Here is a 25211-nt window from a genome sequence, read left to right on the forward strand (position 1 = left end):
GACCTGACCCGAAATCAAGAGTCTGATGCTTAGACTGAGCCACCCAGTGAGCCACCCAGACACCTCCAAGGACATTTTTTTTTTAGTTTATTCATCCATTTTTTTAAAAGAGAAAGAACGTGCATGTGCACACGAGCACAAGCAGGGGAGGGACAGAGAGAGAGAGAGAGAGAGAGAGGATCCCAAGCAGGCTCCACGCTGATAGTGTGGGACTCGAACCCTCAAACTGTGAGATCATGACCTGAGCCAAGATCAAAAGTCAGATGCTTAACCTACTGAGCCACCCAGGTGCCCCTAAGAAAAAACCAAAATGGAAGGATTTTATCGGTTGTGAGTTTCATCATAATAAATTACTTTGTGTGATTTTAACTTTATAATATTTATATATGGCAACAAAAGAATTGACCTGTACATTTTCAATATAATGTTAAATTTTGTAGTCACTTCACAAGTGTCTTAATTTTTTTTGGAGTTTTATTCTCAGGCTTTGGCAGCAGTCAAAATGCTTTTAGATCCCAGCATTCCCATCAGCCCTTGAAAAACAGACGAGTCCTGGGGCGCCTGGGTGGCGCAGTCGGTTAAGCGTCTGACTTCAGCCAGGTCACGATCTCGCGGTCCGTGAGTTCAAGCCCCGCATCGGGCTCTGTGCTGACCACTCGGAGCCTGGAGCCTGTTTCCGATTCTGTGTCTCCCTCTCTCTCTGCCCCTCCCCCGTTCATGCTCTGTCTCTCTCTGTCCCAAAAATAAATAAAAAAACGTTGAAAAAAAAAATTAAAAAAAAAAAAGAAAAACAGACGAGTCCTGGGCACAGAAATAGGTGGGAGACACCTACCTGGTGGCCTCGCACAGCTACTGGGCCCTAGACACTTGGGGATCCCCGTCCCACCCTCCCTTCCCGCCCCCCTCCCCAGGAAACTGCAGGGCGTGCAGAGGAGGAGCCCGAAGAAGCTGCTTTCAGGAATATGAGCTGTGTAGGCACCAAGCCCTCCAAGGATTAGGGAGGAGGGGTATCAAAGGTTTTCAGTCCTACAAAAACAGAGGGAAAGTTACAAGTCCCTTCTTGCAGGAGAGCAGCTCCCACTGGCCCCATAAACCCCCCTCCACTGCCAGAAGCCAGCAAGTAACTCCCCTTCTGCGAATGCTCCTGGCCCAGACCTGGGAAGCTGAGAGGAGAGCCAAGATCCCCGTCTCACAGCACTCACCAGAGTGGGAGCACAGAGTTGAACCTGAGGCAGCCCCTGCCTGACTGTGGGTATCCGGGAGGACTGCCTGGAGGAAGTGGCCTGCTACGTCAGACTCCCTAAGCCTAAGCCGTTGCTGCTTCTGGATCCCAGAGGCCTGTGTCTTCAACAAGCCCCAAGGCTGGTGCTGAATCCCAAGGCCCAGACCACACCCCAAAGGCACGTGCTGGGCAGGAAGGGGCAACACCCCAGGAACAGCTTGTGCAAAGCCTTGGGGGCCAGAAGGATGGACAGTCATTCCATGGAGCTTGGGGCTGGTGCAGGCTCTGATGTACAGGGGCACAGAGTCATAGTTTACCCTTTCACCAGGAAGCCAGAGGAAGCTCCCAAAAACAAGGTGAACCGTCAACACCCTCCTGCACAAAGGCCAGGTCTCAGCTGAGACCCCATCCCCAGGACAGTTCCCACCTCAGGGCTGCAGGTCCTGAACCCCCAAAAAGGCATCATCATCCTTGGCACACAACCGTGAATGAAGGGGAGAGTTGTGCACGCACCATAACGAATTGTGGACTTAATGCAACAATTTTGGCCTAATGTAGCACCAGCACATGAATTAATGAGTTCTAAAGGGGTTTTTTTTTTAATGTTTTTATTTATTTTTTGAGAGAGAGAGAGAGAGAGAGAGCAGGGACTGAGGATCCAAAGTGGGCTCTGTGCTGACAGCAGAGAGCCCCATGCAGGGCTCAAACTCACCAACTGTGAGTGAAGTCAGATGCTTAACCCACTGAGCCACCCAGGGGCCCCTCAATTAATGAATTCTAGAATAAACTGATGAGTGCATGCATGAGTTATAGAATTAATAAATTGAGAAGTGAGTTAGTTATGAAATATGATGACACTAACAAATACATTACAGAAATATAGGACCCAGGACCCAGAAATTTAGAGTTCGGGAAAACCTGGCTCCGGTCTTGCGGGACCCCTGAGACTCCAAACTTGACCTGGAAGAGGGTAGGTGTCCTCCTGAGCTCTGCCCCAGTTTCCCTTCCCTGTGAACGACAGTGGCGGTGAGAGCCCTTTTGGGTCCAGCAGCGGAGAACGCGTATCAGACAGGAAGGTCTCATTGCTACGCCCTCTGCCCCCAAAGCCACTCCCCAAAGACTTCTCCAGCCTGGAAGCTGGGACCACAGCTCCCAGAAGAGTACGTTTGGGGCTCCCAGAAAGGAAAGAAAGGGCACCCGGGCTGGAAAAACTGGCGGTCACCTCCCCGGGTCTGCTGCAGGGATTTCGCCCGTCGGATGTGGGCGCCCTCCAAGCACCTGGATCCTGACTCTGCCGGTGCCCCTCCCTCCCCAGGGGCAGGCCCGCCCCCGCCGTGCAGGGGGAGGGCGGGACTCCCGGTTGCCAGGCAACCGCGTCAACAAGTCCAGGAGAGTCAGGGCTCAGTTGGAGGCTCAGACCCCGGAAGGCGGAAAGTATGGGGTGTACGGATGGGGGACAAGAGCCGGCCCCTCGACCAATGTAGCAAGAATGAGTTGAGGGAGAGGGTGATGGCCTCCGGCAAATGCCGTGTTGTGTGGCTGTGCCTGCGGCCCACAGTGGGCCAGAACCTGGCCCAGGGTCCGGGGCCTGAGGTGCTGTGGGCTCGGAAGGAAGAAGTCCTGCAGGGCTGAACCAGGCCCCCTGGGCGTTCCCCTCTCCTCTCTCGTGGGCCCTCCCCGCCCTATCACCTCCGTGGGCTCTGCTTTCATCTAGACCCAGCAGGGGACAGGCTAGGAAGACAGGGTTCCCCCCAAACACGTCCAGGGCAGCAACTGTCCAAGTTGCTTTCGGCCTCCCACAGACACACACCTCCCAGAAGGACATGAGTCCTCTGCCCAGGGCAAAACGGAAGCCCACCGACTCTCATCTCCAGCCCCTAACACTAAGGCCGAGTAGAGCAACCCGCCCCCCCCCCCTCCCGGGGTTGCAGTGCGGGAGCGGGGGGAGACTGGGGGTTTGCCGACTGACCGTCAACCACAGACATGGGGGACTGGGGCACACTGAGGGTCCCAGAATTGTGGGGAAGGGCCTGCCAAGCTTAACATGTTCTCTACCCTGGGTAGGGCCCCAGGTCTCCGCATTTTCTCAGTGGACAGAGAACCAGCCGGTGGGCAGGAAGGGAATTTCCTGAAACTCAGCGGATCAGAAATGTCCGGTTGACAGCAGGGGTAAGGAGGACGGGTGCTAGGCCCGCGCAGAGGTGCTGAGTCTGCAGACGCAGGACCTAAGGCCAGCTGCGGGGAATCTAGAAGGGCCAGAGCTGGGAGCGCACGGGGGGGGGGGGGGGGGGGGGGGGGGGGGGGGGGGGCCGGGCCGGTGCCAGTGGGACTCACTCTTCCCTCGGCAGAGCGGGTCGAGCATGCAGTCGCCAGCAGAGAAGGAGGCCGGGCTCCGGGGCCCGCGGGAGCGAACCGGAAAGGGGTCCCTTGAGGAACGCGCCCGGGGGGCGCCCGCGGCGCAGCCCCCCAAGCCAGGGTGGGCCCTGACGCTGGAGGAGCTGGCGGCCATGAGCCCCGCGCAGCGTCACCGCCACCTGCTCTTCGGTGACCAGCTTGAGGACGTGGGCGCGGCCGCCTCTATCTTCCCGCGCGAGTCAGTGGAGCTGGGGAGCCGTATGCCCGACTCGCGTGCGTGGACGCAGTCACCGGAGCCGCCCGGCGTGCGCCAGGACCGGCTCCTCGGCGTCCTCAAGGCAGCCGAGGCCCGGGGACGAATCCGCGCCTTGCGGCTGCGCTACATCCGCATGCGGGTGAGGCTCGGGGCCGGAAGGAAGGGGCGCGCAGGCGAGAGGGTTGCGGGGCGGGGAGGGGACACCAGCCCGTGTGCCCCGAGGAAAGGGGTGGGGGTGGGGGGCGCCCTGCAGGAGGCGGCGGGCGGAGCTAGGGCAAAACATCGCGGAGGCTTGGAGACCCGAACCCCCGCCCCGCGACCCGCAGGCGGAGGAGATCTCGCTCCTCACCTGGCAGCAGAAGTCCGCGCGCGCCGCCATCCGGCTGGAGCTGTTCCTACCGCGGCAGCTGAAGCCCACGCGGATCCCGGACCCCCTGGATCGTCAAGAGGTGCCCACAAGCCCGGGAGGGGGTGGAGCGCGGGGGGGGGGGGGTGCATCCCGGCCCGCGTCCCCGCACACCTGGCCCCAGCCGCTCTCGCCCACAGAGGAGGCGCGTGGAGACCATCCTGGAGGAGAAAGTTGACGGCAGCGTCTTCCCACGTTGACGCGGCCCCACCCTTCCACATAAAGTTCTCACGGTTCAAGCGCCGCCGGGTCATTAAGCCCCCGCTCTCCAGGTTCCCCAGGGAGGGAGGCGGGGGGGGGGGGTGTGGATGCCGCCTTCTCTGCGTCCGATGTCACAGACATCGGGAGACACAGAGTGGGGCCCCTCCAACAAAGTAGAAGTGTGCAAGTGGCCAGGCGTCAGATCAGCAGAGGACACTGATGATCCCTCAAGCCCTGGGGCTGTCCCCATCCGGCAACCTGGTGCCCTGCAAGTCTGTGAGAGCCCCCAGTCTGAGGGGACAGGAGTAAGAATCTGATGGGGAACGGTCACACCTCCAGAATAAGAGCAACCTCAGGGAGAAAGTGGGGCCCAAGTGGGACCCCGGGTTGGAGGTCATTCCATCAGGGATCAGAGAGGAGGGTGGCCTTCTGGTCAGGGAGAGTGACTGCACAAGCCAAAGGTGGTCTTTGGAACCAGCCGCCCAGGAGGCCCTCCAGAGGACGGAGACTGGGGAAGGGGAGACCCCCTCAGGGAGGCCTGCACTACCCCACAGAAAACCACCTTACCATCCTGAATGACCTCTTCAGTTCTGCTCGATCCCCCTTACGCACACACACGCGCGCGCGCGCATACGGGAAGGAACCCCCCCCCCCCCCCCCCCCCCCCCCCCCGTGTCCCATTCTGACAAACCCACTTCCTGCAAACCCTCTGGACTCTGAAGAGTCTCCCAAGTTTCTGGATATGTCTCCCCTTAGAGAGCTTACTCTTCTCCCAGACGCAAGCTCTTTGTAGAGCCTGGAACTTGGCCACCTTTCCTTTTTCTTCCCTCCTGGTCCCTAGCGGGCTCCAGAGGTGGAGGCTGAAAGATTTCAGACAGGTCATGTCTGAGTGGGCCTCCCGCTGAGTGGGCCCACAGCAAAGAACTGATCCTGGGAGGGGGGGGGGGGTCATGCTTTACCTGCAGAGGTCAGAGCAGGGTCCAACAAGGACTCCTGCTCAGTGGTGGTCAGTGCCCCTCCCTGACCCGGCTCAGGACGGGGACCTAGCCTCATGGGGATGCGGGCCCTCTGAGCCCTCAGCAAGCCCTTCTCCCCCTGCACCTGACCCTTCACCCATTCTAGGCTGTTGCTGCCCTGGCCTTGATCCAAGCCCAGAACTGTGTGTGGAAGCTGGCTTCTGTGGCAGCTCTGGGAGGGAGGGGAGGGCTGTGTGTGGCAGCTGTGGGTGGGGGCTGATCTTTAGGCAGAGAGGGGGAAGGAGAAACAGGGGAAGAGAAGGTGGCTTGGGCTGAGGACAGAGATCTCTGTCCAGGAGTGGTGGCCACTTACACCCGGACACGAACGAGGAGGCTGACAGCCAGCCCTGACTCCCCTGGCCAAGCCCCCTTGTGATATGGACCAAAGCATCCTGTCCCTTGGGGATGTGCTGATCACCTAGGATGATTTCCTCTGCTTGGTAAACACGTATTTCATTTCGTCACTTGTCTGAGTCTCCATTTCTTTATCTTTAAAATAGAGATCTGGAGGGTCTCACCGGGCTGTGAGTGAACACAGTGAGTGCCCCATAAGGGTATGGTCACTCTGCATCAGGCAAACACAAGAGGACAGAGGCACAAGATAGACACACAAAGCCCTGAGAAGACCAGCAAGAGGGTGGCCTCACAGGTAGCTCTGCATCGAGCTGGCACGGGGCGGGGGGTGGGGGGGTGGGGGGATCGCTGCACCAGGGAAGGGGCCCTAGCTCTGCAGAGGAATCCAGGGAAAGTGGCTGAGGACATTTCTGCCGGGCCCAGAAGAGGCTTCTGCTATGGGAGAGTGCAGCATGTGGGCCAGGACTCAATGTCCTGGGGACTGTAAGGGATCAGGTTGGTCCTGGAGCTGGGATCCTGCTCATGCTCTGGACAGCGAGTGCTGGGTTCAAGTCCCATATCCACCATTATCTGCTGCATGGCTTTGAACCAGTTCCTTCCCAGCCCATCTGGATCCCTCCCATGGAATATGGGGCACTCTCTGTTGAGACAGGCTCACCGGAGGAGGTGCAGGAGACCCAGAAAGGCCAGGGCAAGGGGAAAAGAGTGCACAGCCAAGTGGCCAGAGGAGGTACAGTGTATGGAGGGCCGGGAGGGCAGAGACGGTGTAGAGTGGCATGAGTGCAGGGAGAAGCGTGTGACCCCACACTTGGTCAGCTGCCCCACACATCTCTCAGGAGGTGGGTGGACACTCCACACCAAACACTGTGGGATCGGTGTGGCTGTGTGACACTGACCAGGTGCTGACCTGTCCTTGTAGGACCTACCTCTCAGGACTGTTACCTAGGTTAAATAAGAAGCTTCTGGCCTCTGGCCTCCCCTGGCCAGCCCGTCAGCCAGCTAGCTCTGTGGCCATGCCGGCCGAGGCCTCTGGGCACACAGCGTCAAGAGGCACCCCAGCCTCCAGGGCCCCTCTCGCCTCCCTGACCTTGTGCCACCCTCTCCTCCAGCGCGGCCCCCACTCTCCCAGGCCCCTGCACTGCTGTCCTGCCAACACCGTCCTTTGCTGAAGGACACCCCCCTCCTCGGCTGTATGGCTCTCCTTAGCCCTCCTCACCTCTCACCCAGTCTGCCAGTCTGTTTCTTGTCTGCTCCAGGGCTGGCCTATCTGACTTACTGTTAGGTGCCACTGCCTGGCGCACAGGGAGCACCCAGATGATCGCCGAATGAAGAGCACATACAAAATCTCCACTTCCCTTTACATCTTGAAGAAGAGTTCTGAAAAGCGTGTGCATATCGGCTTGTGCAATTGGAAGGCATTTTGTGAGCGGGACCCGGGCATCAGGAACTGACCAAGCTGAGTCCCTGCACTGGGGACAGGAGATGCACATGGTCCAAGGCCAGGGGGACGCAGACACTCTGCAGCCCATTTCCAGAGCAGCGTCAGGGCTGCTCTGGCACTGGCCCAAAGCATGCCAGGATAAGAAATTTAACTGACAGCTGTAACAGAGCATAAAATATCAGGAGAGTCAGCCAAAGAGAAGGGACAGGGCATTCGTTGCAAAAGGGAGGGTGTGGCTTTAAGCTTGAGGACATCTCAGGGCAACTGGAGGGGTTGGAAAAGACTCAGGCCCCACAGACAGGAACATTTGGTGACTCCAGATGTAGGAACCCATACCGCCAGTATCCACCAGCACCGGGGAACAGGACGCCCCCTTTCTTGGGAAGGCCCCTAGAACCCTGTGCCGGTGAGCTCTTAACCCCACTTTACAGGCCACAGCACATAGTCGCAGGGAGGCCAGGCCTGGGCCTGGAGGAACCACTATACAGTCCTTTCCAGCCTGGCAAGGAGCATATAGGACCGCAGGGTCTTAAGGGCTCTTGTGCCCAGGCACTGGACCAGAGTCTCAGGGGCACCCACAAGAATGGCAAAGCTGGACTGGCCCCCCTGAACAGAGTGGGGGACACGACCACACCCCCATCTACTGCAGTGCCAGCTCAGGCCGCCCTGTGTCCAGAGGCCCCATCATTAGCACCTCGTCTCCACGGGCCACCCTCAGCGACGGTGGGCACCTGGGTGCCCCGCCGAATCTAACGGGACGTGGGGAGGGGGCGGGTGGGGAGCAAGGCCAGCCGAGCGCGGGGCGGGGCGCGCCTGGCAGGGCGGGCCGGGCGCCTCCCCGCGCGAGGAAGTCCCGGCCCCGCGCTTTGGGGAAGTGCAGCCGAGGCGCCTGCGCACTGCACCCTGCGCCCCCTCCCCGACTATCGGGCCGGACCTCGGGGCGCGCGGGCCGGCGGCGGCGGCGCGAGCGGCTCGGGAGCGCGGCCGGTGAGTGCGCGCGCGCGGCGCCGAGGACGGCGGCCCTGCCCCTCCCGGCCTGGGGCCCGGGGGCCGTCCCGGGCGGGAGCCTCAGGACCCGGCACCCCGATCCGCACCCCCACGGACTCCAGCCGCGGGGTCCACGTGGACCCTGGGCCGCGGCGGGACGGGAGCCAGTTCCCCGCGCGTGGGGGAGGGGGCGCTGCAAACCGGTTCCCCTTTTTCTGCAGCTCAAAGCCTGGGGAAGTGATTGCTCAAAGGGGGGGGGGGCCGGAAGAACCCAGGTTTCCGCGTCTCCCGCCCCCCGCCCAGCCTGTTGGGGAGGGGCCGAGGCGGGACACCCTGTCCGTCCCCACCCCTGCCCCCTTGGATCTGGCAGCCACTCACCCTGCGAGGCGCAGGGGAGGCACTGCGCCCCCGGCCCCAGCTGATCTGGGGCTCCCGGCGCCGGCCTCCCTCCAGAACGCCGCAGGAGTACCTCCTGCCGTCTGACTTGAGTCCCGGCTGCTGCAGTGCACGCCCCTTCGGCAGCCAGGGTGGGGCCCAGAGGGAACCTGGCCTCTCCCGCCCCCACCTCGCCTTTGGGTCGATGGTGAGTGGGGCGCCATGGCGAGTTCCTTGAGGTAGGGGTGGGGGCGTCAGAGGCTGGAGGAAGGGGCCCCTGAAGGAGACAAGCTCTACCAGGCCAGACCTTGCCAGCAGAGAGAGGAAGAGAAAGAGAAATGGGTCGCCCCCACCTCTGCAGTGGGGGCAAGGGTCACCAGACTTAGGAAGACCTGGCCAGCCTTGGAGGAGCCAGGCAGGGGCTCCCCCACCAGCTGAACGGGGGTAGCCTAGGAAAGGTGCCGAGTACCATCAGAAGCAGGGAATGGAGCCCCTTTGTCCACCCTCCTCCCAAAGGTTATGGCATTTTTTTCTGGGATTGTCACATTTTCTTATTCTTTTTTTGGACTGGGCGGGCTCGGGGACGTTCTTTTTCCTTCTGTGGAGCAGAGTAGCAGCCGCTCCCAAGGGAGCCTCTCTGTCCCCAGAGGCCAGGCTTGCTGCCTGTCCAGCCCCTCCCATCCCAGACTTGGGGGCCAGAGCCTAAGGGGCTGGGAAATGCCAGCAAAATGCCAGGATGAGGGAGGGGCAGGGACCCTAGTTCAGGCCTTATGTGACCTCGGGGGGGGGGGGGGGAGCAGAGGCGGGGGGGAAAACAGGTGGCCCCAGTTAGCCTCAGGAAGGTGCAGGGAGCCAGGCCCAGGCCTGCAGCTAGGAGAGAAGACATTGACCCCAAAGTCAGCCTCCAGCCTCAGAGCCCCTAGCACGTGGGCCTGCACCCTCGGACAGGGCCCCTCCTCCAATTCAGAGCCAAGCCTTCGGGTGCTAGGGAGTGGAGTGGGGACAGAGCCCTGCCCCCACTCACGGTGGGTGGGGGCGCAGAGGAGGAAGAGCAGTTTTCTGCCTGGCTACCAGACCTCAGAAGTTGCCACACCCCTTCCCTTCCCTTCCCTTCTTCCCTTCCCTTCCCTAGAAGCTTGACCCCTGAGGGAAAGGCAAGCTGTGAGGCTGCTGCTTCCCCATCTGCTCGCTGGGAGTCTGTGGGACCCTAGACTTTACCCTAGTTCTGGGGCAGGGCAGGGCCTCGGCATCCCCGCACCCGGGAGGAAAGGGGGCCCTAAGCAGTGCCTACCTCGGGCACTGCCGCCTCAGATCGCCGCTCACATGCAGTCCTAGTGTCTCTGTTCCCAGAGCTGCCTGACCTGATTCTGCTGTGATGCCTACCCTAGAGCGTCCGCCTCCCCCTACCCTGGGAGACCCCAAGATGGGCCAAACAAGGAAAAAAAGACCACAAGCTGAGGGAGGGGGGCAGCAGGGAGGATGGTAGTTAAAAGAGAAAATAAAGTGAAAGCAAGTCGTGAGGCTCCTGGCCACCAAGATGGGGGTGTGGGGGTGGGACTGGACGGCTCAGGGGGGCCCTTGTCAGCTGTGCAGGGGAGCACCCCAGGCCCTGGGGGTCCTCACCTAGGCCAAGAAGGACACAGGCAAATGCAGTGGTGGAAAGGCATCTAAGACTGCTCCCCAAGGGCACTGATGGGCCACCCTGGCATGGATGCTGGGATCTATGGTTGGCCTCCCCTGGGGTGGGGGTGGGGGGATCAGACTCCTAACCCTGACTTGAGGCTTTGGTGCCCTGCGCGCCCTCCCCATGAAACACGGGTGTGGACGCCGAGATGGAGGCTGGCCCTCACCCCCTCCAGGGACCCCGCATCTCTGACAGCCCAGCCCATTGCTGTCCCCCCCGCTCCCCTCCCCCACCGGCACACCAGGCCCGGTTGCCTTCGGCAGCCTGGCAGGGGAGGGGGAAGGGAGGCCGGGAGACCCTGGGTGTGGTAAGGTGCCAGCTAGGGTTGGGGTGCCCGGGGCAGCGCCCAGGACCAAGAAGCCACAGGCCCCCAGGCCCTCCTCACCCATGCCCCGCTGCATTCCCACACCCTCAGAAAATCCTGCCCCAGTCAGATCCTTCACGCTGGAGGCCTAGTCAGCTGCAGACATGTTGGAACCCCCCCGGGGCCACCTGGCAAATCTGGACTCCTAGTGGGGAGCAATCCTCCTGCAGAAAACCCAGAACGGAGGGAGCTGAGGAAGGGGGTCTGAATGTCTGACCGCTACCCTTATGCGTTAACCTGACAGCCCCAGACTCTTGGGGGCCCCCAGCCCCTTGGGAGGGGCCAGGAGCCGGAAACCAAGAAAGAGGAACCCAGACTTCCGGCTTCCCAGGGACAGAGCAAATGGGGGTGTCCCGGAACCTTCTGTGGAGATCTCGTCTGGGGCCCCCCCTCACTGCCCCTGCCCCTGCTCACAGCCCTGGTGTAGGCTGGGGGCAGAGGTAGGAGCCTGAACAGAGTGGTCTAAAGCGGGCGGCTGCTCCCCCCAGGGCTCCTGGAAGGAGGGAGAGACTCTCAGGACCCCTTCTAGGGGACAGTGGAGACTGTGGTCTCAGGTTCTCAGGGAGAACCTCCACCTCTCTTCTCAGACTCTCAGGCTGTGGTGAGGGTCCCGGAGCCAGCACCACGGAGCCGGGGCGGCCTCCACCACCCACCCATGCCCACCCCGCATGAGACTGAGAAGCAGGTGCACCACCTACACCCCTGTCTCTGCCCCCCTTTGTGGGATCGGGGGCGGGGGAGACCCTTGAACACCTGGGAGGCCGGGAGGGCGACCACCGAGGGGAGTCAGGGAAGAGGTGTGTGCGGGGCCCTGGGTTCTGGCCTGGAGCTGAGGAAGCCCCCATCTCACCAGCACATAGGGCCAGAGGAGGCAGACCAGCCCCCCTCGATGTCCAGTCATGACGCGGCCCCCCCGGCTGCCCCCAGCCGCAACCCCTGCTGCTTGTGCTGGTGTTGCTGTTGCGGCTGTTCCTGGTACGTGGGGATGGGGGCGGGGGGGCGGGGGGGTAATACAGGAGGGGACTGAGCAAGGAAGGTGGGCTGAGCAGACATAAGGCCCGGGGTCCCGCCGCTGGCCCCTCGGATGGGTTCTGAGGGGTCACCTGAAGGCAGGACGCCTCTGCTGCCCATAGCTCTCTACAGGGGTCGTTGGGCCCTGGTGACCCGTCGCCGCTGCCCTGACCCCTCTGTACGTGTGACTTTCGTGCCTGGTGTGTGCCTGAGGGTGTGTCCATGTGCAGGCACCTGGCCGACCCACATGTGTGCGCACTCATTTGTCCGCTTACTCAGCACATGCTTATATGAGGCCGCTGTGATCCAGCCTAAGCTGGCCCTGGGCACTTACAGAAGAACAAGACAGAAGCAGGTCCTACAGACTGTTAGGCGGGGGGACACTGGGCAGAGACTCGGCCCAGGGATGACAGGGACAGGCTTCCAGAGCGGCCATGCCAGAGGGCAGCTGTGGGGCCTCCCCGTGCTAACGGGCTTCTCTAGTGTGGAGAAGCTCTTGGGAGTTTTCACGCCTTGCAGAGGCCTGGTCCTATTCAGGCTTCCAGCCTGTGGCTGTTGAGTGGCCAGCGCCGCGGACCCAAAGGGGGATCTGCTGACCAGTGAGCAATTCCGGCCCGAGGCGGGAGGAGAGGGGCAGCCTGAGGGCAGAGGTGGGAGGCCATGAAGAATTAGGACGCACCGAGAATTGGGCTTCGGGGGTCAAGGGAGAGTTTGGGGTCTAGCAGGCAGGGGAAGGGAAGAGGGCAGGTCTGTCTGGATGTTTGGGTTTGAGATGTCCGTTAGACATTTCACTGGCCCTACAGAGATCTGGCTGGAGGCATGGATATGGGAGCCAGCACTGACGCAGTGAGGAGCCAAGGGAGGGAAGAAGGCTCCCTGGGGAGAATCTGCAGTCACACTTGCAGGCTGGGGCTTTCCTACTGCATCAGCTGGGGCCTCTGGGAGAAAGGAGTCGGGGCTGAGGTCGGGCCAGGAAGGGAGGGGCACACCAGGAATCTGTGAAGTCCCAAAGGCTACAAGACGGTAAAGGTCTCCCCAGCACCGGTGAAACTGCCTTGGCCCCAGGGGAGAGACCGGAGGGAGGGGCGAAGGGCAGCCCGTGCAGACACTCCTTCCCTGGAGGGTGTGAAGGGAGCAGACGCCAGGGCTGCCTACCTGCAGGGGGCTGACACCCGGCCGAGAGCCCCCAGGCCACACGTGCCTATGGAACACATCTGTGTGTGTGTGTGTGTGCGCGCGCGCGCGCCAAGACCACGTGTGCCAAGGAGGCCAGCGCCACCTTTCCCTCTGCGGTTAGGAACGAAGAGCGGCGGCGAGCGTGGCGGGCCTCCCGGGAGAACAAGCTGCAGCCCCTCCCCAGCTGCGAGGCGTGGTAGGTGTGGCCAGCCGTGCGCGCGCGCGTGTCCGGGGGGCGGGGGCGCGCGCCTGACCTGGCCCGGCGGGGAATGCCCACAGCGCCACGCCAAGCCCGGAGGAGGTGCGGAGCTGGGCGCAGTCGTTCGACAAGCTGATGCACAGCCCGGCGGGCCGAAGCGTGTTCCGGGAGTTCCTGCGCACCGAGTACAGCGAGGAGAACATGCTCTTCTGGCTGGCCTGCGAGGAGCTCAAGGCCGAGGCCAACCAGCACGTGGTGGATGAGAAAGCCAGGCTCATCTATGAGGACTACGTGTCCATCCTGTCCCCCAAGGAGGTGCACCGCCTTGTGGACCAGGGCTGGGGGCGGGGGCGGGGGTGGGGGGGCGCCTCCTGAGCCCCTGACGGTGGCATCCTGTCCCACAGGTGAGCCTGGACTCCCGAGTGCGGGAAGGCATTAACAAGAAGATGCAGGAGCCTTCGGCGCACACATTCGACGATGCGCAGCTGCAGATCTACACCCTCATGCACCGGGACTCCTACCCGCGCTTCCTCAGCTCCCCCACCTACCGTGCCCTGCTGTTCCAGGGAAGCTCCCAGTCCTCCAACGAGGCCTAGGCTGCCCACCACAGCGGCACAGACGTGGGACCCCTCTGGTGGGCACAGACTCGGTTACCGGCACCAGTGTGCGTCCGCGGATGTCCGGCACACCAGCGGGGCCCAGCACCCCCGAGGGCAGTCCCAGACAGGAGCCCCTCTCTACCCCGGGGACCTGGGACCCGGAGGTCCTGCTGAGGGGAGGCGAGAGGGCCTCTTGACAGCAGGCAGTCTCTCCCCAAAAAGCTCCCCACGGGGCTCCTGCGTGGGGAGAGGGAGACCTCCCACGGGGTCTGGTGGACCCACCGGCCTCACTTAGGCCTCCTCCCCAAGCAGCCAGGGACCTTGAGAAATGCCTTTGGTGGGCAGTAGAGCCTCTGTGTGTCTAGTTGTGACAGGAGGAGACAGACCCTCTAATTCAAGCTGTCTGCGCCCGGATCAGACCCAGAACCTCAGAACTAGGCTCAAGGCAACAGGAGCCAGTTTCTTTTTTATATTTCCATTAATTTTAAACCTGGAAACATGTCCTTACTGTATTTTATCAAAAAAAATGAAAAAGATGTTTTCATATTTATCTCCATTCCTCCTCCATCCAAAATAGGATCTTTTATTGAAGATATTTTTAAAGCAAAAGTCTCTCCTTTCTTTCCACATTTGGGGGTGGGAGATGAGAGAATGAATTGTCCCAAACCCAGAGCAGGGAGCAGCGGGCTCCAAGGACACCTGGCCCCGGTGGGCAGCTGTGCTCAGCCTTGCCCTTGGGACGGTGCCATGCCCCCTGGCAAGGGTGACCCCCACAGCGTCTCGCCAAAGCTAGGGTTGGGCAAGGCATGTGCTTGCCAACCTGTTCCCTACGTTTCTGGGAGGCAGAACATTTCAAACCTGCAGCAGATCCAGGAAACTGAGACTCCGGCCCAGAGTCCACCCAATCCACTCCATCGGATTGGAGCAGACGATCATGGACGGCTTGGAGACCCAGACTTAGCCTCCTGCCCACGAGCCCTGGGCCCTGAGCTACAGTGGCTGGGGAGGCTCATGGGACCCTGGATCCTCTGTGTCCTAAGGCCCCCTCCCACCTGCACATGCTTATGCTGTGCACCCCTGCACCTGTCCCTCCTCCATGGGCACACACAGGCAGGAATCTGGGTCCCTCCTGGGATCACCAGGCCCCTCCGAAGGCCAGCGGGCTCTTCCCTGCACCTCTGTTCCACTAGGGCCAAACCTAAGTGTCACCTGATCCCAGGGAGGAGGGCCGTCCCCAGTGGTGGGGGGGCAAGGGTGGCCCAGGTCACAGCCCAAGACCGTGCGTGGCCCACCAGAAGCAAGGGCCAGGAACAACACCATGGCAAAAAAAAACATTTAATAATTTGGGGGAAAGAGGAAGAAAGGTGTACTGCAGGCAGGGTGGGGGGCAGGGTGCACAGCCCTCTGAGGAAGTCCAGGTAGGCACAGGGCAGGTCTCCAGAAGCTATGTCTGTCGACAGAGGACGCGGGGAAGGCCATGGCCAACGCTGGGCACGGCCCAAGGCTTCAGACATGTCAACGAGGGCTCAGCAGAACTGCAGCAGACGGGAGAGGCGTCAACCACGCAGCCTCCGTGACCCCCGCAGGGCAAGAGTCAGGGCTGGGATCTCCACCCACCTTGTCTCAAGTCCCGGGAGGCTGGCTGGGCATAGCTGTCCCCCATTTCACATCACACAGATCCCACACAGGCTGGAGACACCCGCGTCCAGAGAAGGCTCACCCACCTACCTTCCAGCGGTTTCCACACTCATTACAGACGACAAAGGTGGTCATGGGCTCATCAGAGCTGCGGGTCTGCACCTGTGAGAGCCCCCCACCCCAGGCCCAGGGATCAGTCACTCAGCAAGAGGCCCCAAGCAGCAAGTCTTCCATCAAGTGACAACTTGGGGAGGCTACCCATGCCCTCGGGTAGGGGCGGTATGGCAGCACCCAGGCCCCTGTGGGTGACCTGTGCTGAGGCTGCGCCAGTAACTCCAACCCTCCGGCCACCCCAACCCTTCTCCCGTTACCAGGGACCCCTGACATGTCCCGAGGTCCACATCAGTGTCCACCTCCACGGGCCTGAGCACAGTCCTGTGGCCACCGCCAGGCAGCCTACCCCACCCACTCCCTTGCCAGTGCAACGTCCCTCGCGGCCCCTCCATGCTGGATGAGGCCAGCGCCCCCCAACGTTAGTGCCCAGAGCGAACCACCACCTGAGACGCTGCTTACTGGGGACCAGGGGTGCTGGCAAGGAGGAGGTCCCAAAGGTGGCCATCCCTCTCCCCGGCCCAGTCAGTACACATTCACAGTGCATGTGTCCGGACCCAAGTGCAGTCCCCGCCCCACAGAACTGGGGGCAGGTGCGGGCACCCCTCTTGCTGCCCTCAGGTCCCTGGGACCCCGGGAGGACGGCTAGCGGCAGCTCACCTGCGTGTAAGTACAGCTCTTCTTCTTGCACTTCCCACAGGTGAAGAGGTCTGTCTGCGTGCCCCCCGTGCGGGCCATCTGGTGCTCTCGGATGGCCTCCTTGGTCATCGCCTTCCGAATCTCCTTCAGCTCGTCGCTGGCCATCTCCTGGGCAAGAAGCCGTGTACTTACCCACTGCTCACAGGGGTGGCCCCCGCATCCCTCCCGCAGGACTCACCTCTGACGTCATCACAGCGATCTGCTGGGGTGTTATGGCACCGCACAACACGTTCCGCCGCAGGTCGGGGTTCTTAGCGTCCTTGAGGTTGGAGATGCGGCTCCGCACACGGTTTTTATACTTCATGTCCGTGTTCCCCACGTCCCGGAAGATACGTGCAGGTGTTTAAGGACCTATCCAGAGGCCAGCGCTTCTGCCTTCCACCCACCCCCTCGGGCCAGCCGAAGGAGGCCAGTGAGGGCCTCCTCGTGGGGGCCCTGTCGGGGTAGGGGCTGGGAGGGGAAGGGGAGCCCAGCAACTCAGTACCCACCCACACCGGGCACCGAGGGGAAGGGCTGCCGGGCGGGGCCGCCACCAGACCCCCCCCCCCCTCCCCACCGCCGTGGCTAAGGCCCAGCTGCAGGTTCAAAGCCCCAGTGACCCCCGCCCCACCAGCAGGCAGAATCCATCCCTCAGCAGGTCTGGGGAGGGCCCTCCTGGTCAAGACGGGTGAGCCCACCCAACTGACCGACCACCCGGTGAGGGCACTGGGGTGGTGGCCCCCAGGGGAAGCGGGGCCCGGCTGGCCTCACAGCTCGACCAGAAAGCCCCAGACCCCAAACCCCTGCGCAAAGGATATATTCCTCAATCTGGGCCGACAGGCCCTCGCAGTCTGCACCGACGGCCATGTGATCATCTGCAAGAAGCAGCCCTGACTAGCCGCCCCTCTGGCTCCACCTCCAAACTGCCCCGCACCTGACGCCCAGCATCCGGGTGCTCTGGTGACCCCAGAGACCCCCTGCTCCCCACACCCGGGGTCAGCTTCAACGGCTAGGGGAGAGGGCTGTCCCCCAGGACCCTCTAAACTCAGGCCGCTGTGGGCAGGCAGAGTCCGGGCCACCCCGGAAGTCTGGGTGCGTATTAGGAGTCAGGACCCCCAGGCAGGCTGTGCAGCGCCCGCCAGGGCACTCACGGTCTGTCTGCAGGGCGGCGGTCAACAGCTCACGGCACTTGTTGCGCACGGCATCACAGGTGACCGGCACCGGGGGAAACGTGGTGATCCTCGGGGCCGATGGCATCCTGGGCAGTTCTGGCCTCTTGCGGCTGGAGAAAGACAGGCCCGCTCGGGCCACGTATACCCCCATGACACACCGGCCCCACCAGGAAAGCCAGCAATACAGCCACAATCCCCCCCATCCTGGTCGCTCTACCTTGACAGCAGCCCATGGTCCTGCCCGCCTGCAGTCCAGCCCCCCATGCCCCCATGCCCTCTGCCTAGTTGGTCAGAGGCGGTAAAGCCAACTGGGTGGGGTGTACTCTCCCGACGAGGGCACGATTGGGGCCGCATCACCTGTAACGGTCTCCACCCTCCAGGAGGCCGGATGCAGGGCCACGCTGCTCAAGACCAGCTGCCATTTCAGGGAGAGGCAGATGGTGTTGGTGGCTGCCCGAGACCACGGATGGCCATGCCCAGCGCAGATGCCCCTCGAGCCGCTGGGCACTCCCTACAAGCTACCTGACGACCAGGTTGCATCCACCAAGCCCTCTCTCCTCACAGCCCTGCATCTTGTGACCCTGTGGCCCCCAGGTTAAGTCAGTGGGAGCAGGGGCCTCCTGGAGGAAAAACAACACGTGCAGGGGGGAGCAGACGAACCCACGGTCCTGCAACCACGCTATAAATCCAGAGCTCAGCCCTTCCTGGCCCCCGGCCCCTTCTGCCCAGTGGGGTCAAACGCAAAGCAGCCTATTGGCCACAGCCCACCCCCAGAGGACCCCCAGTCTCCATGACTGCCCTCTCTGGGGTGGCAGCAGCGAGACCTCAGTGCCCCCAGAACTCGCATCATGCTGCAGGCTGGGGCACCCAAGGGAAAAAGAGTCCAGAAACAAAGTGACACCAGGCTGAGGGGGATTGGCCAGAGTGGGCCAGTGAGAACCAGACCCAGGACGTGGATGTGCAGCTGGGGCGGAGGGGTGGCACAGCCCCCCCCCCCCACAGGCCTGTTCAGGACACGTAGCAGCTCCGTGCAGCCAGGTGGACACAGCCTCACCTCTCAGACGCTTGGGGCTAGAAAGACAGCGTCCAGAGGAGCTTTGGAAGAGAAGTGTGCAGCAAGAGGCCGACCAGGCCAGGCTCCCTGGGGAAAGTCCCTTCCAAGGAACCGAAAGGGCTGATGCCTTCGTATGACCTCAGCAGACCCAGGGCACAGGGAAACCAGCACCTTCATCTGCCGAGCACGGGGCACCCAGGGGGCAGGAGGGTGTGCACCTGCCTTCCAGATGCACGCTACCTGGGATCCTGGGCCTCAGGGGCCTCCTTCGAGGACGATGCGGGCAGAGGTCCACCCCTCCTCTGCTCCCTGGCTTTGGCGTCTGAAGCATCTGCAGGTGCCAGGAAAGGGGGAGGCTGGCTAGGGAGAGGCAGAGCCAGAGGGGAGGCCCAGGCCAGGGAAGGGAGCGGATCACCACCAAGACATAGCCTTAGCCAGACCACCAGCCCTAGGCCACCAACCCAAACCCCACCGGGGCCCCTAGCTGCTGAGCCTTCCACAACTGGGGCCCTCTGTCCTCCCCGCTCAGAAGGTCCCAAGACAGCCCCCACCCCCTCTTTCCTACCCCCCTCCTCAAACAGGCCACCTGTAAGGTTTCTCTGGGGTCTACCCCACTGCCCATCCAGGCAGGGAGGACTGCCATCTGCCCAAAGTGACCCTTGAGTATGGAGCCCCCCAAGTGACAGCCCCCACAGATGAAGCATGATGAGGCATGGTCATTCCTCAACTGGGCCTTGGGGGTCACAGAGAATTGCCATGCACTGAGCACGCCCCCACAAGGTTCCTGAAACCCTAGCCTGTGCTGGGGACCGGCCCACGGGATAAGGAGCAGCCCCCACACCACCAGGAGAAACACACTTGCCCAACACGTGGGCTAATGGCCACACGGGAGTAGAAGAGACCCATTTCGCAAGGGTTTGGATAGAGCCCAGGAGAGGCTGGGAAGGTGGGGAGTGGAGGAGGGGGGCCTCAGGGTCCCAAAGTCGGCATCTCTGCAACCTCCAGTCACCCTGTGCTGAGTGGCTGTGCCCCCTCTCCTCTCCCCTTGCCCCCCAAACCTTCTCCCCTCTTCCTCTCCCCCCACATCTCCTCCAGCTCCTTGCCCTCTAGCTGCCCTGACACCTCTCAGTGTGACCACCTGCCTGTGCCAGGTCCCTGCAGGGCCCCTCAGCCACCCTCAATGCAGTCCTGCTCCTATCTTGAACTTTCTTTTCTCCTTGCTCTACATGGAACGCCTCTCCCCCCAGCCCCAAGCCTTCCTGGACCTGTTCTGTCACACCCCCGCTCCCAGGTGGCCCTGGCTCAGGGACAGCACTGCCAGCACCCTACACAGTGCTGACCAGCGCTTCTCAGGGTTCCCCTTGCCCCAGCTCTCAGCCTGCTGCTGGACCCGCACCCAGGAGCTTCTTCCAGGACTTGATGAGCGACTTGGCCAGCGCGATGACCCCCTCATCAGAACTCTGCTTCCGCAGGGCGTTGACGGACATGCCGACGCGCGTAGACTGCAAGGCAAGCAGCCTGGGCTGAGGGGCAGCAGTCAGACCCTTCTCGCAGACCCTCCTAGGCTCCCACAGGGCAGGGGGTGGGGACCAGCTTGTGAGGTGGACGGCCTTTCCGAGGGTTACTGTCCCATGTGGAACCCAGGAACCTCGGCAAGGAACGGGGTGGGTTATCTTTGGATTCCCCTTTGTCTTCCTCAGCAACAAAGGCAGGGACGGTCTCTTCTGGGACAGACACCTGTGCCAACCAAGGCCCAGGGCATGGGCCAGGAAGCCCTGCCAGGTGCCCAGGAGCTGTCCCGGGCAGGAGGCACGCAGGGCCCTACCTGCAGCAGGTGCAGCGTGACGGGCATGGCCTTCAGCTCCCGCAGCAGGTCCATGGCTCCCTCCTGGAAGGAGAAGGGGGACCTTCATAAATGACTTCAAGGTCTTGGTGGGATGATCCCACCTCCTCCTACACACAAGGGTAGGGGGGCACAAACAGTGACAATTGGAGATCCACCTGTGGTCAGGTGCCCAGGGAGGGTCAGGACGAGAAGGAAAGCGTCTTTGTACACTCAATCCCAGCATTTTGGGTCACTGACCAAACCATGGCTACGGGAAACACCGTCAAGGACCTCAGCCCCTCTCTGGCAGCAGTGCCACACCTAAGTGCAGGTGTGGGGCCCCAGGGGTACTCACTGTCCTGTCCGGTCTCAGGACAGGTGGATTGGCAGCATACCCTGAGGTGGCCCCCCTACCCGCTCAGAGGGGGCGACCCAAGCAAGGTCAGTGTCCCCTGCTGAGGCCAAACGCTCTACTCCCACACCTACACCATATCCAGGTTCAAGTCCTGTGGCCTCGCCCTTCATCAATCCCTCCAGGCCTTGCCTGAACCCTCAGGCCAGCCACCTTTCCCACCTTGCCCCCTCCCACCCCACAGCTTTGTTTCTTCAAAGCTCTCTCCCATGCCAATGCCATGCCCAAATGGGCCATTCTCTCCACTCGAGGCTCAGCTTAATGTTCAAGTGTGCCAAGTTGCTTGCCCCAGGGCCTTTGCACCTGCTGCCCCCGCTGCCATAGAAATACCTCCCAAATAGCTACAGGTTTGTACTCTCCCGCCTTCAGAAGTTTGTTCAGATGACACCTTCTTGGCAAGACCTCTTCTACTTAACATTGAAATCACAACCCATGCAACACCCCCATCCTCCTCCCCTGCTTTGCGCTCTTCCACAGATGCTTCACTTTTTAACACACCGCTGTGTTTTAATGTATGGGTCTCTCCCTTGACATGAAGGGGACAGAAGTAACCTGACCAGCCACCCAAGATTGAGAGCGCCCCATGTCCTGCAGCACAGGCCGTGGGAAGGGCTGGCCCCACTCCCAGCCGCCCCCGGCCCCCCCCACCCGCCCACAATCTGGGTGGCACCTCTGTTCTGCAGCCCCCTCCCTGTCACCCCCAGCGGGCTCTGCCCCTCGGCCTGTGCAGAGTCCAGCCCTGAGGTGATCTCCTCAGGGAAGGAAGATGGTTGTCAGAGCCAAGGACACAGTGCTGCTCACTGATCATTTTCCCTGAGACAGAGCCTTGGGCTGTGTAAGGTCAGTTTCTCGTGGGCTCCAGACCAGAGGCATAAACACAATTCCCATCATGGCTCCCAAATCCCCAAGAAGCCTCACAGGGACTAGAACCGCCGCTGGCTCTCACTGCCCATGCCACAGCACCCCCAAACCCCTTAGACTGCCTTCCCAGTCTAGAGGGTGCTCGACACCCCCTCTTCAATCTCCCCTGGAGCTTCTATTCACGCTGTGGCCGTGCTTTCGACCTGCATACACCCTCCTCCCAGCTCTACCTGGCCCCAACCAGCCCTCCATGGGTTCTATAACCCATCTCTGTCCCCACCTGGGGGGTGCTGTCTCCTTCAAGAGAGGAAGCAGCTTCTTTCTCTGGTCATCTCTGGAAACAGCTAAAGATTGTTCCCACACCCTTGCTCTGTGCTGCCCACGGCCTCCCAGGGGTATGAAGACAATGTGTGTGGAGGGGGTGCTGCTTGCTGGATGAATGAATGAGTGGGAGCCAGCCACCCCTCTGGCCCCAGTGTAGACCCCTGTCCAGAACCTGGTCACCGGGGACCCAGGACGAGCCTGCTTAATCCCAAAAACCACCCGAAGCACCAGTGCAGGCGGACAGCCCTGGGGCGGCCGTGCAGGCATCTCAGGCCCGTGACTGAGCCTCCTCCACCACCTCCCTATTCTTAGTCTGCAGGGGAGGGCAGGTTGTGTTTATTCAGCCTCTCGGGAAGCCAGCCAGGACCCCTCCCAACATCCTAAAGGCAGGTGCCACCCACGAAGGATGCTTCCATGTGAGGGTACACAGGTTGCCAAAATCTCAAAGCTGAAGACGAGCTGCAATTGGAACCCCATCTACCTGCTTCCTCTTAGGGATCATGACACAGCCTCCTACAAAGGCTCACTGACCACAGGACAACAGAGGCCGGGCAGCATAGTGAGCACAGCTGGCGGGGGCGGGGGGCTCTAGCACCAAAGCACTCCCAGGCCAGGCTCACCAGACCTCCCAAGGGTCTTAAGCAGGGGTCTCTACATATCTACCCACTCCCCAGTTGCTGCTGGCTGAGTCCTGGCTAAGGAAGGGAAAGAATTTATTAGGGAAATCTGGTTCTTGTAGGGCAGGGACAGATACAGAGGAAAAGGGGGGCCTCTCCACCAGGAAAGGCCTCTGGCCCGCTTGTGAAGGGGTATGAGGGCCACAACCCCAGGCCCAACAGAGTTAAGCGCTGTAGCTCCAGGAGAAAAGGGGGTCCAATCTCACACTCCAAACTCTTGCACACTGAGAAAGGATGTGGGAGACCCAGGGTGGGGCAGAGGGCTCTGAGTCGGGATGGGGGGGGGGGGGGGAGGGAAGCTGTCTGCGGAGAGTCCTGAGAGCGAGAGGGAAACTGTGAGGATGCCCAGGCTGAGAAGGAGGAAGGCAAGGGGGGGGGGGGGGGGGGCGGGGCAGCCAATAAGAAAGGTCTGAACGGGCTGGGGACTCCGCAAGGCCTGAGGGGCGGGACCGAGGAATGCTTCCGCTGGCCGGCCCTGGTAGGGGTGGGGTGGGGGAGTCCGGAGTTAGGGGGCGAGTAAGGAGACGGGTCTCAGGTCTGCGGGATCTCAGCCTGGTAGCTGGGGTCTGAGTCCAGAGAGGGCGGCTCCAGGGACAAGGTCCAGGCCCGACTGCGGCCTCTGCCGTGGGTGCGGGAGTGAAGGGCAGGGCTGGCCCAGGGCAGGGGTCTCGGCCACCGACGGGGGTCTCCCCGCGTCCCGGGAGTCTCTGCTGGGGCGGGGTCTCGTCCTGCCCCTCGGGTGGTCTCCCCGACCCTGAAGGGGGCTCGGCAGGCTCGGCAGGGGTCGGCGGGGCGGGGGTCCCGGGGTCCTGGCGGCCCGCGCCCCTCACCGCACTCTTCTTGGTCACCATCTTGTCCAGCCTCCGGGCGATCCGCGCAATCTCCTCTTCTTTGCCCATCATCGACACGGGGGCAGGGCCCCCAGCGCCCGCCGCGCCAGCCTCAGCCTCCGGGCCTAGACCCCCTGCCCCGGCCGTCGCCGCCTCCCGCACCCGTCGCAGCCGACGCAGCCCAGCCGCGGGCGGGAGACCCTCCGTTCAAACCCCCGGCCCCCGCGGCCGCCGCGCTGCATCCTGGGACATGTAGTTCTCGCGGCCGCCCGCCTCGCGCGCGCTCGCCACGCGCTGAACCACAACTCCCAGAAACCATGCGGCTCGGCATGGCTTCCTGGGGAGTGTAGTCCTGACGCGGGCCGTCGCCGAAGGACGACGGGCCCGGAGGACTCACAATCCCACGAGCCCCCGCGCGAGGCGGTTAGCCGGCGGAGGGCGCTGCGGTAGCGCGAGGCCAGAACGTGAGTCCCGGCCCCTGCGCGACCCCGCGGAAGTCCCACCCCGGCCCTCCGCCCGGGAGCTGCCCGGGGTCCAGATACGTGGGACCCACAAAGGCACCTTGGGGTCCGTCCCCTATCTCCATCCGCTTCGAACGCTCCTCTTCCACCTTCGGCCGTCCGGGGACAGCCGGACCCGGCGGGAGACCCCCCCCCCCCGACCCCACCCCCCCCCCCCAAGCCTGCGCGGACCCCCTGCGCTCTCTGGCCTGGATTCTGGCCCCTGAGCCCTGGTGCGGGGCGCCCGGAGGTGGGAGGGAGCAGTAGCCGGATGCAGGGTTTGGAAGAAGCCGGGGCTGCGGTTCAGAAGGTGCCGGGGGACTTGGGAGAGGCCGCTTGGGCAAGGCTCCTGCCTCAGGAGTCAGCTACCGGCTGTGAATCCCGGGCTCTGCCCTTGAGACCAGTCGTTAACCGCTGTGCGCCTCGGTCTTCCCATCTGTGAAACGAAGATGGTAACATTGTCTGCCTCAGAGGGCTGCTCTCGGGACGATGTGAGTTGGTACAAATCATGCGTTGAGAACAACAGATCAGGGGACACAGTGGTCACCTTTGCTGCTGGAGGTCCCTGGGAGTGGCCACACGGTACTCAAGTCGGAGGGATGGCGCTGGCAGTGAGAGGGCTGGGGAGGGGCAGAGCTCGCATCCCCTCCAGACGTCTGCCCCTTCCTCAGTGATGCAGATGCTGAGTGGTTTGCCGGACAGGGCACAGTTCTAGGGCGAGGGTAGAAGCCAGAGAACTGACGTCTATAGTGTCGTGGGCCCCACATTCGCTAAATTTCAGACCAGGTAATTGTGAGACCAGGTGCCTGGGTGACTCAGTCGGTTAACCTTCTGACTCTTGATTTCAGCTCAGGTCATGGTGTCCCTCTGTTGTCAGATCAAGCCCCGCGTCTGGCTCCATGGTGAGTGTGGAGCCTGCTTGGGATTCGGTCTCTCCCTCTCTCTCTGCCTCTCCCCTGCTCGTTTGCATGTGCTCTGTCTCTCTCTCAAAAAATAAATAAACCTTAAAAAAAAAGTGACTCTAATGCGTGACCTAGGGAGCTGGTGAAGAATGAAGACCCTTGCTTCTTGTAACCCAAGGGTGGGGCCCTGAGGTCTTTGCCCTCTGTCCACAGGGGCAGAAGCACAGAACTGTGGCCAACCAGGCTGGACTCTGAACAGTGGGCACCCAGAGGCGGGCAGGGGCTCAGGAGGCCGGGGGGCTGTGTTCCAAGTGTGCAGATGGTGCAGACAGAGCCGTAACTGGGAGGTGGCTGGTGGTCTGGAGTTTGTGCCCAGCCCCATGACTCGGTCCGCGCTGCTGGGAAGAACAGAGGCAGTCACAGGACAGGGACTGTGGGGGGTTAGGGGGAGACGGGGCAGGTCTGGGAGCTGAAGAGGCGGACTTGGTGGGGTGGCAGGGAGAGCAGGACGCAGTCTCAACCTGGGGCTCAGGGACCAACACCCTGTCAGGAAGAAACCAGGTGGGAAGGAATCTTCGTGT

The 25211-nt window shown here is 62.2% G+C and overlaps 3 protein-coding genes across 9 annotated transcripts; 2 read left to right on the forward strand and 1 right to left on the reverse strand.

The window, feature by feature from the left end:
• The first annotated feature begins 1961 nt into the window (after positions 1-1961).
• Positions 1962-4478, forward strand: LKAAEAR1 (LKAAEAR motif containing 1). 5 transcript variants are annotated; one of them, XM_042979866.1, is made up of 5 exons: positions 1962-2665; positions 3287-3391; positions 3571-3972; positions 4160-4282; positions 4364-4478. In XM_042979866.1, the coding sequence occupies exons 1-5, from the start codon at positions 2480-2482 to the stop codon at positions 4415-4417; spliced, it is 870 nt and encodes a 289-aa protein (XP_042835800.1). In that variant the 5' UTR covers positions 1962-2479; the 3' UTR covers positions 4418-4478. The 5 variants fall into 5 exon arrangements, with proteins under 5 accessions (XP_042835800.1, XP_042835803.1, XP_042835801.1 ...); XM_042979869.1 differs by having other exon boundaries at positions 1967-2663; positions 4380-4478; XM_042979867.1 differs by having other exon boundaries at positions 1968-2656; positions 4380-4478.
• Positions 4479-8487: 4009 nt separating this feature from the next.
• On the forward strand, positions 8488-14255 carry RGS19 (regulator of G protein signaling 19). Of its 3 annotated transcripts, XM_042979872.1 has the most exons (6): positions 8550-8821; positions 11249-11346; positions 11515-11636; positions 12970-13044; positions 13128-13362; positions 13452-14255. In XM_042979872.1, exons 2-6 carry the CDS (start codon positions 11317-11319, stop codon positions 13641-13643), a joined length of 654 nt encoding a protein of 217 aa, XP_042835806.1. In that variant the 5' UTR covers positions 8550-8821; positions 11249-11316; the 3' UTR covers positions 13644-14255. The 3 variants fall into 3 exon arrangements, with proteins under 3 accessions (XP_042835808.1, XP_042835806.1, XP_042835807.1); XM_042979874.1 differs by lacking the exon at positions 11249-11346 and having other exon boundaries at positions 8488-8821; XM_042979873.1 differs by lacking the exon at positions 12970-13044 and having other exon boundaries at positions 8551-8821.
• Positions 14256-14965: 710 nt separating this feature from the next.
• On the reverse strand, positions 14966-23474 carry TCEA2 (transcription elongation factor A2). Its single transcript, XM_042979871.1, has 10 exons — positions 23229-23474; positions 20125-20187; positions 19696-19801; positions 18540-18630; positions 17225-17355; positions 16892-16948; positions 16273-16427; positions 16056-16202; positions 15375-15446; positions 14966-15181 (listed from the first exon to the last, which is right to left on the reverse strand). Exons 1-10 carry the CDS (start codon positions 23298-23300, stop codon positions 15173-15175), a joined length of 903 nt encoding a protein of 300 aa, XP_042835805.1. The 5' UTR covers positions 23301-23474; the 3' UTR covers positions 14966-15172.
• Between the last annotated feature and the right edge of the window lie 1737 nt (positions 23475-25211).

The sequence above is a fragment of the Panthera tigris genome, chromosome A3, assembly GCF_018350195.1.
Source record: "Panthera tigris isolate Pti1 chromosome A3, P.tigris_Pti1_mat1.1, whole genome shotgun sequence".
Lineage (NCBI taxonomy): Eukaryota > Metazoa > Chordata > Mammalia > Carnivora > Felidae > Panthera > Panthera tigris.

Coding starts and splice junctions, on each gene's coding strand:
- LKAAEAR1 (XM_042979866.1), top strand. CDS start 2,480: ATGTGGGCGCCCTCCAAGCACCTGGATCCTGACTCTGCCGGTGCCCCT. Junction 2,666..3,286: donor GAAGGCGGAAAGTATGGGGT/GTACGGATGGGG, acceptor TACCCTGGGTAG/GGCCCCAGGTCTCCGCATTT. Junction 3,392..3,570: donor ATGTCCGGTTGACAGCAGGG/GTAAGGAGGACG, acceptor TTCCCTCGGCAG/AGCGGGTCGAGCATGCAGTC.
- RGS19 (XM_042979872.1), top strand. CDS start 11,317: ATGCCCACCCCGCATGAGACTGAGAAGCAG. Junction 13,045..13,127: donor CTCCCCAGCTGCGAGGCGTG/GTAGGTGTGGCC, acceptor GAATGCCCACAG/CGCCACGCCAAGCCCGGAGG. Junction 13,363..13,451: donor CCATCCTGTCCCCCAAGGAG/GTGCACCGCCTT, acceptor CCTGTCCCACAG/GTGAGCCTGGACTCCCGAGT.
- TCEA2 (XM_042979871.1), bottom strand. CDS start 23,300: ATGATGGGCAAAGAAGAGGAGATTGCGCGGATCGCCCGGAGGCTGGAC. Junction 18,631..19,695: donor GTCCTGGAAGAAGCTCCTGG/GTGCGGGTCCAG, acceptor TGGCACCTGCAG/ATGCTTCAGACGCCAAAGCC. Junction 16,428..16,891: donor GTCGGCCCAGATTGAGGAAT/ATATCCTTTGCG, acceptor AAACACCTGCAC/GTATCTTCCGGGACGTGGGG.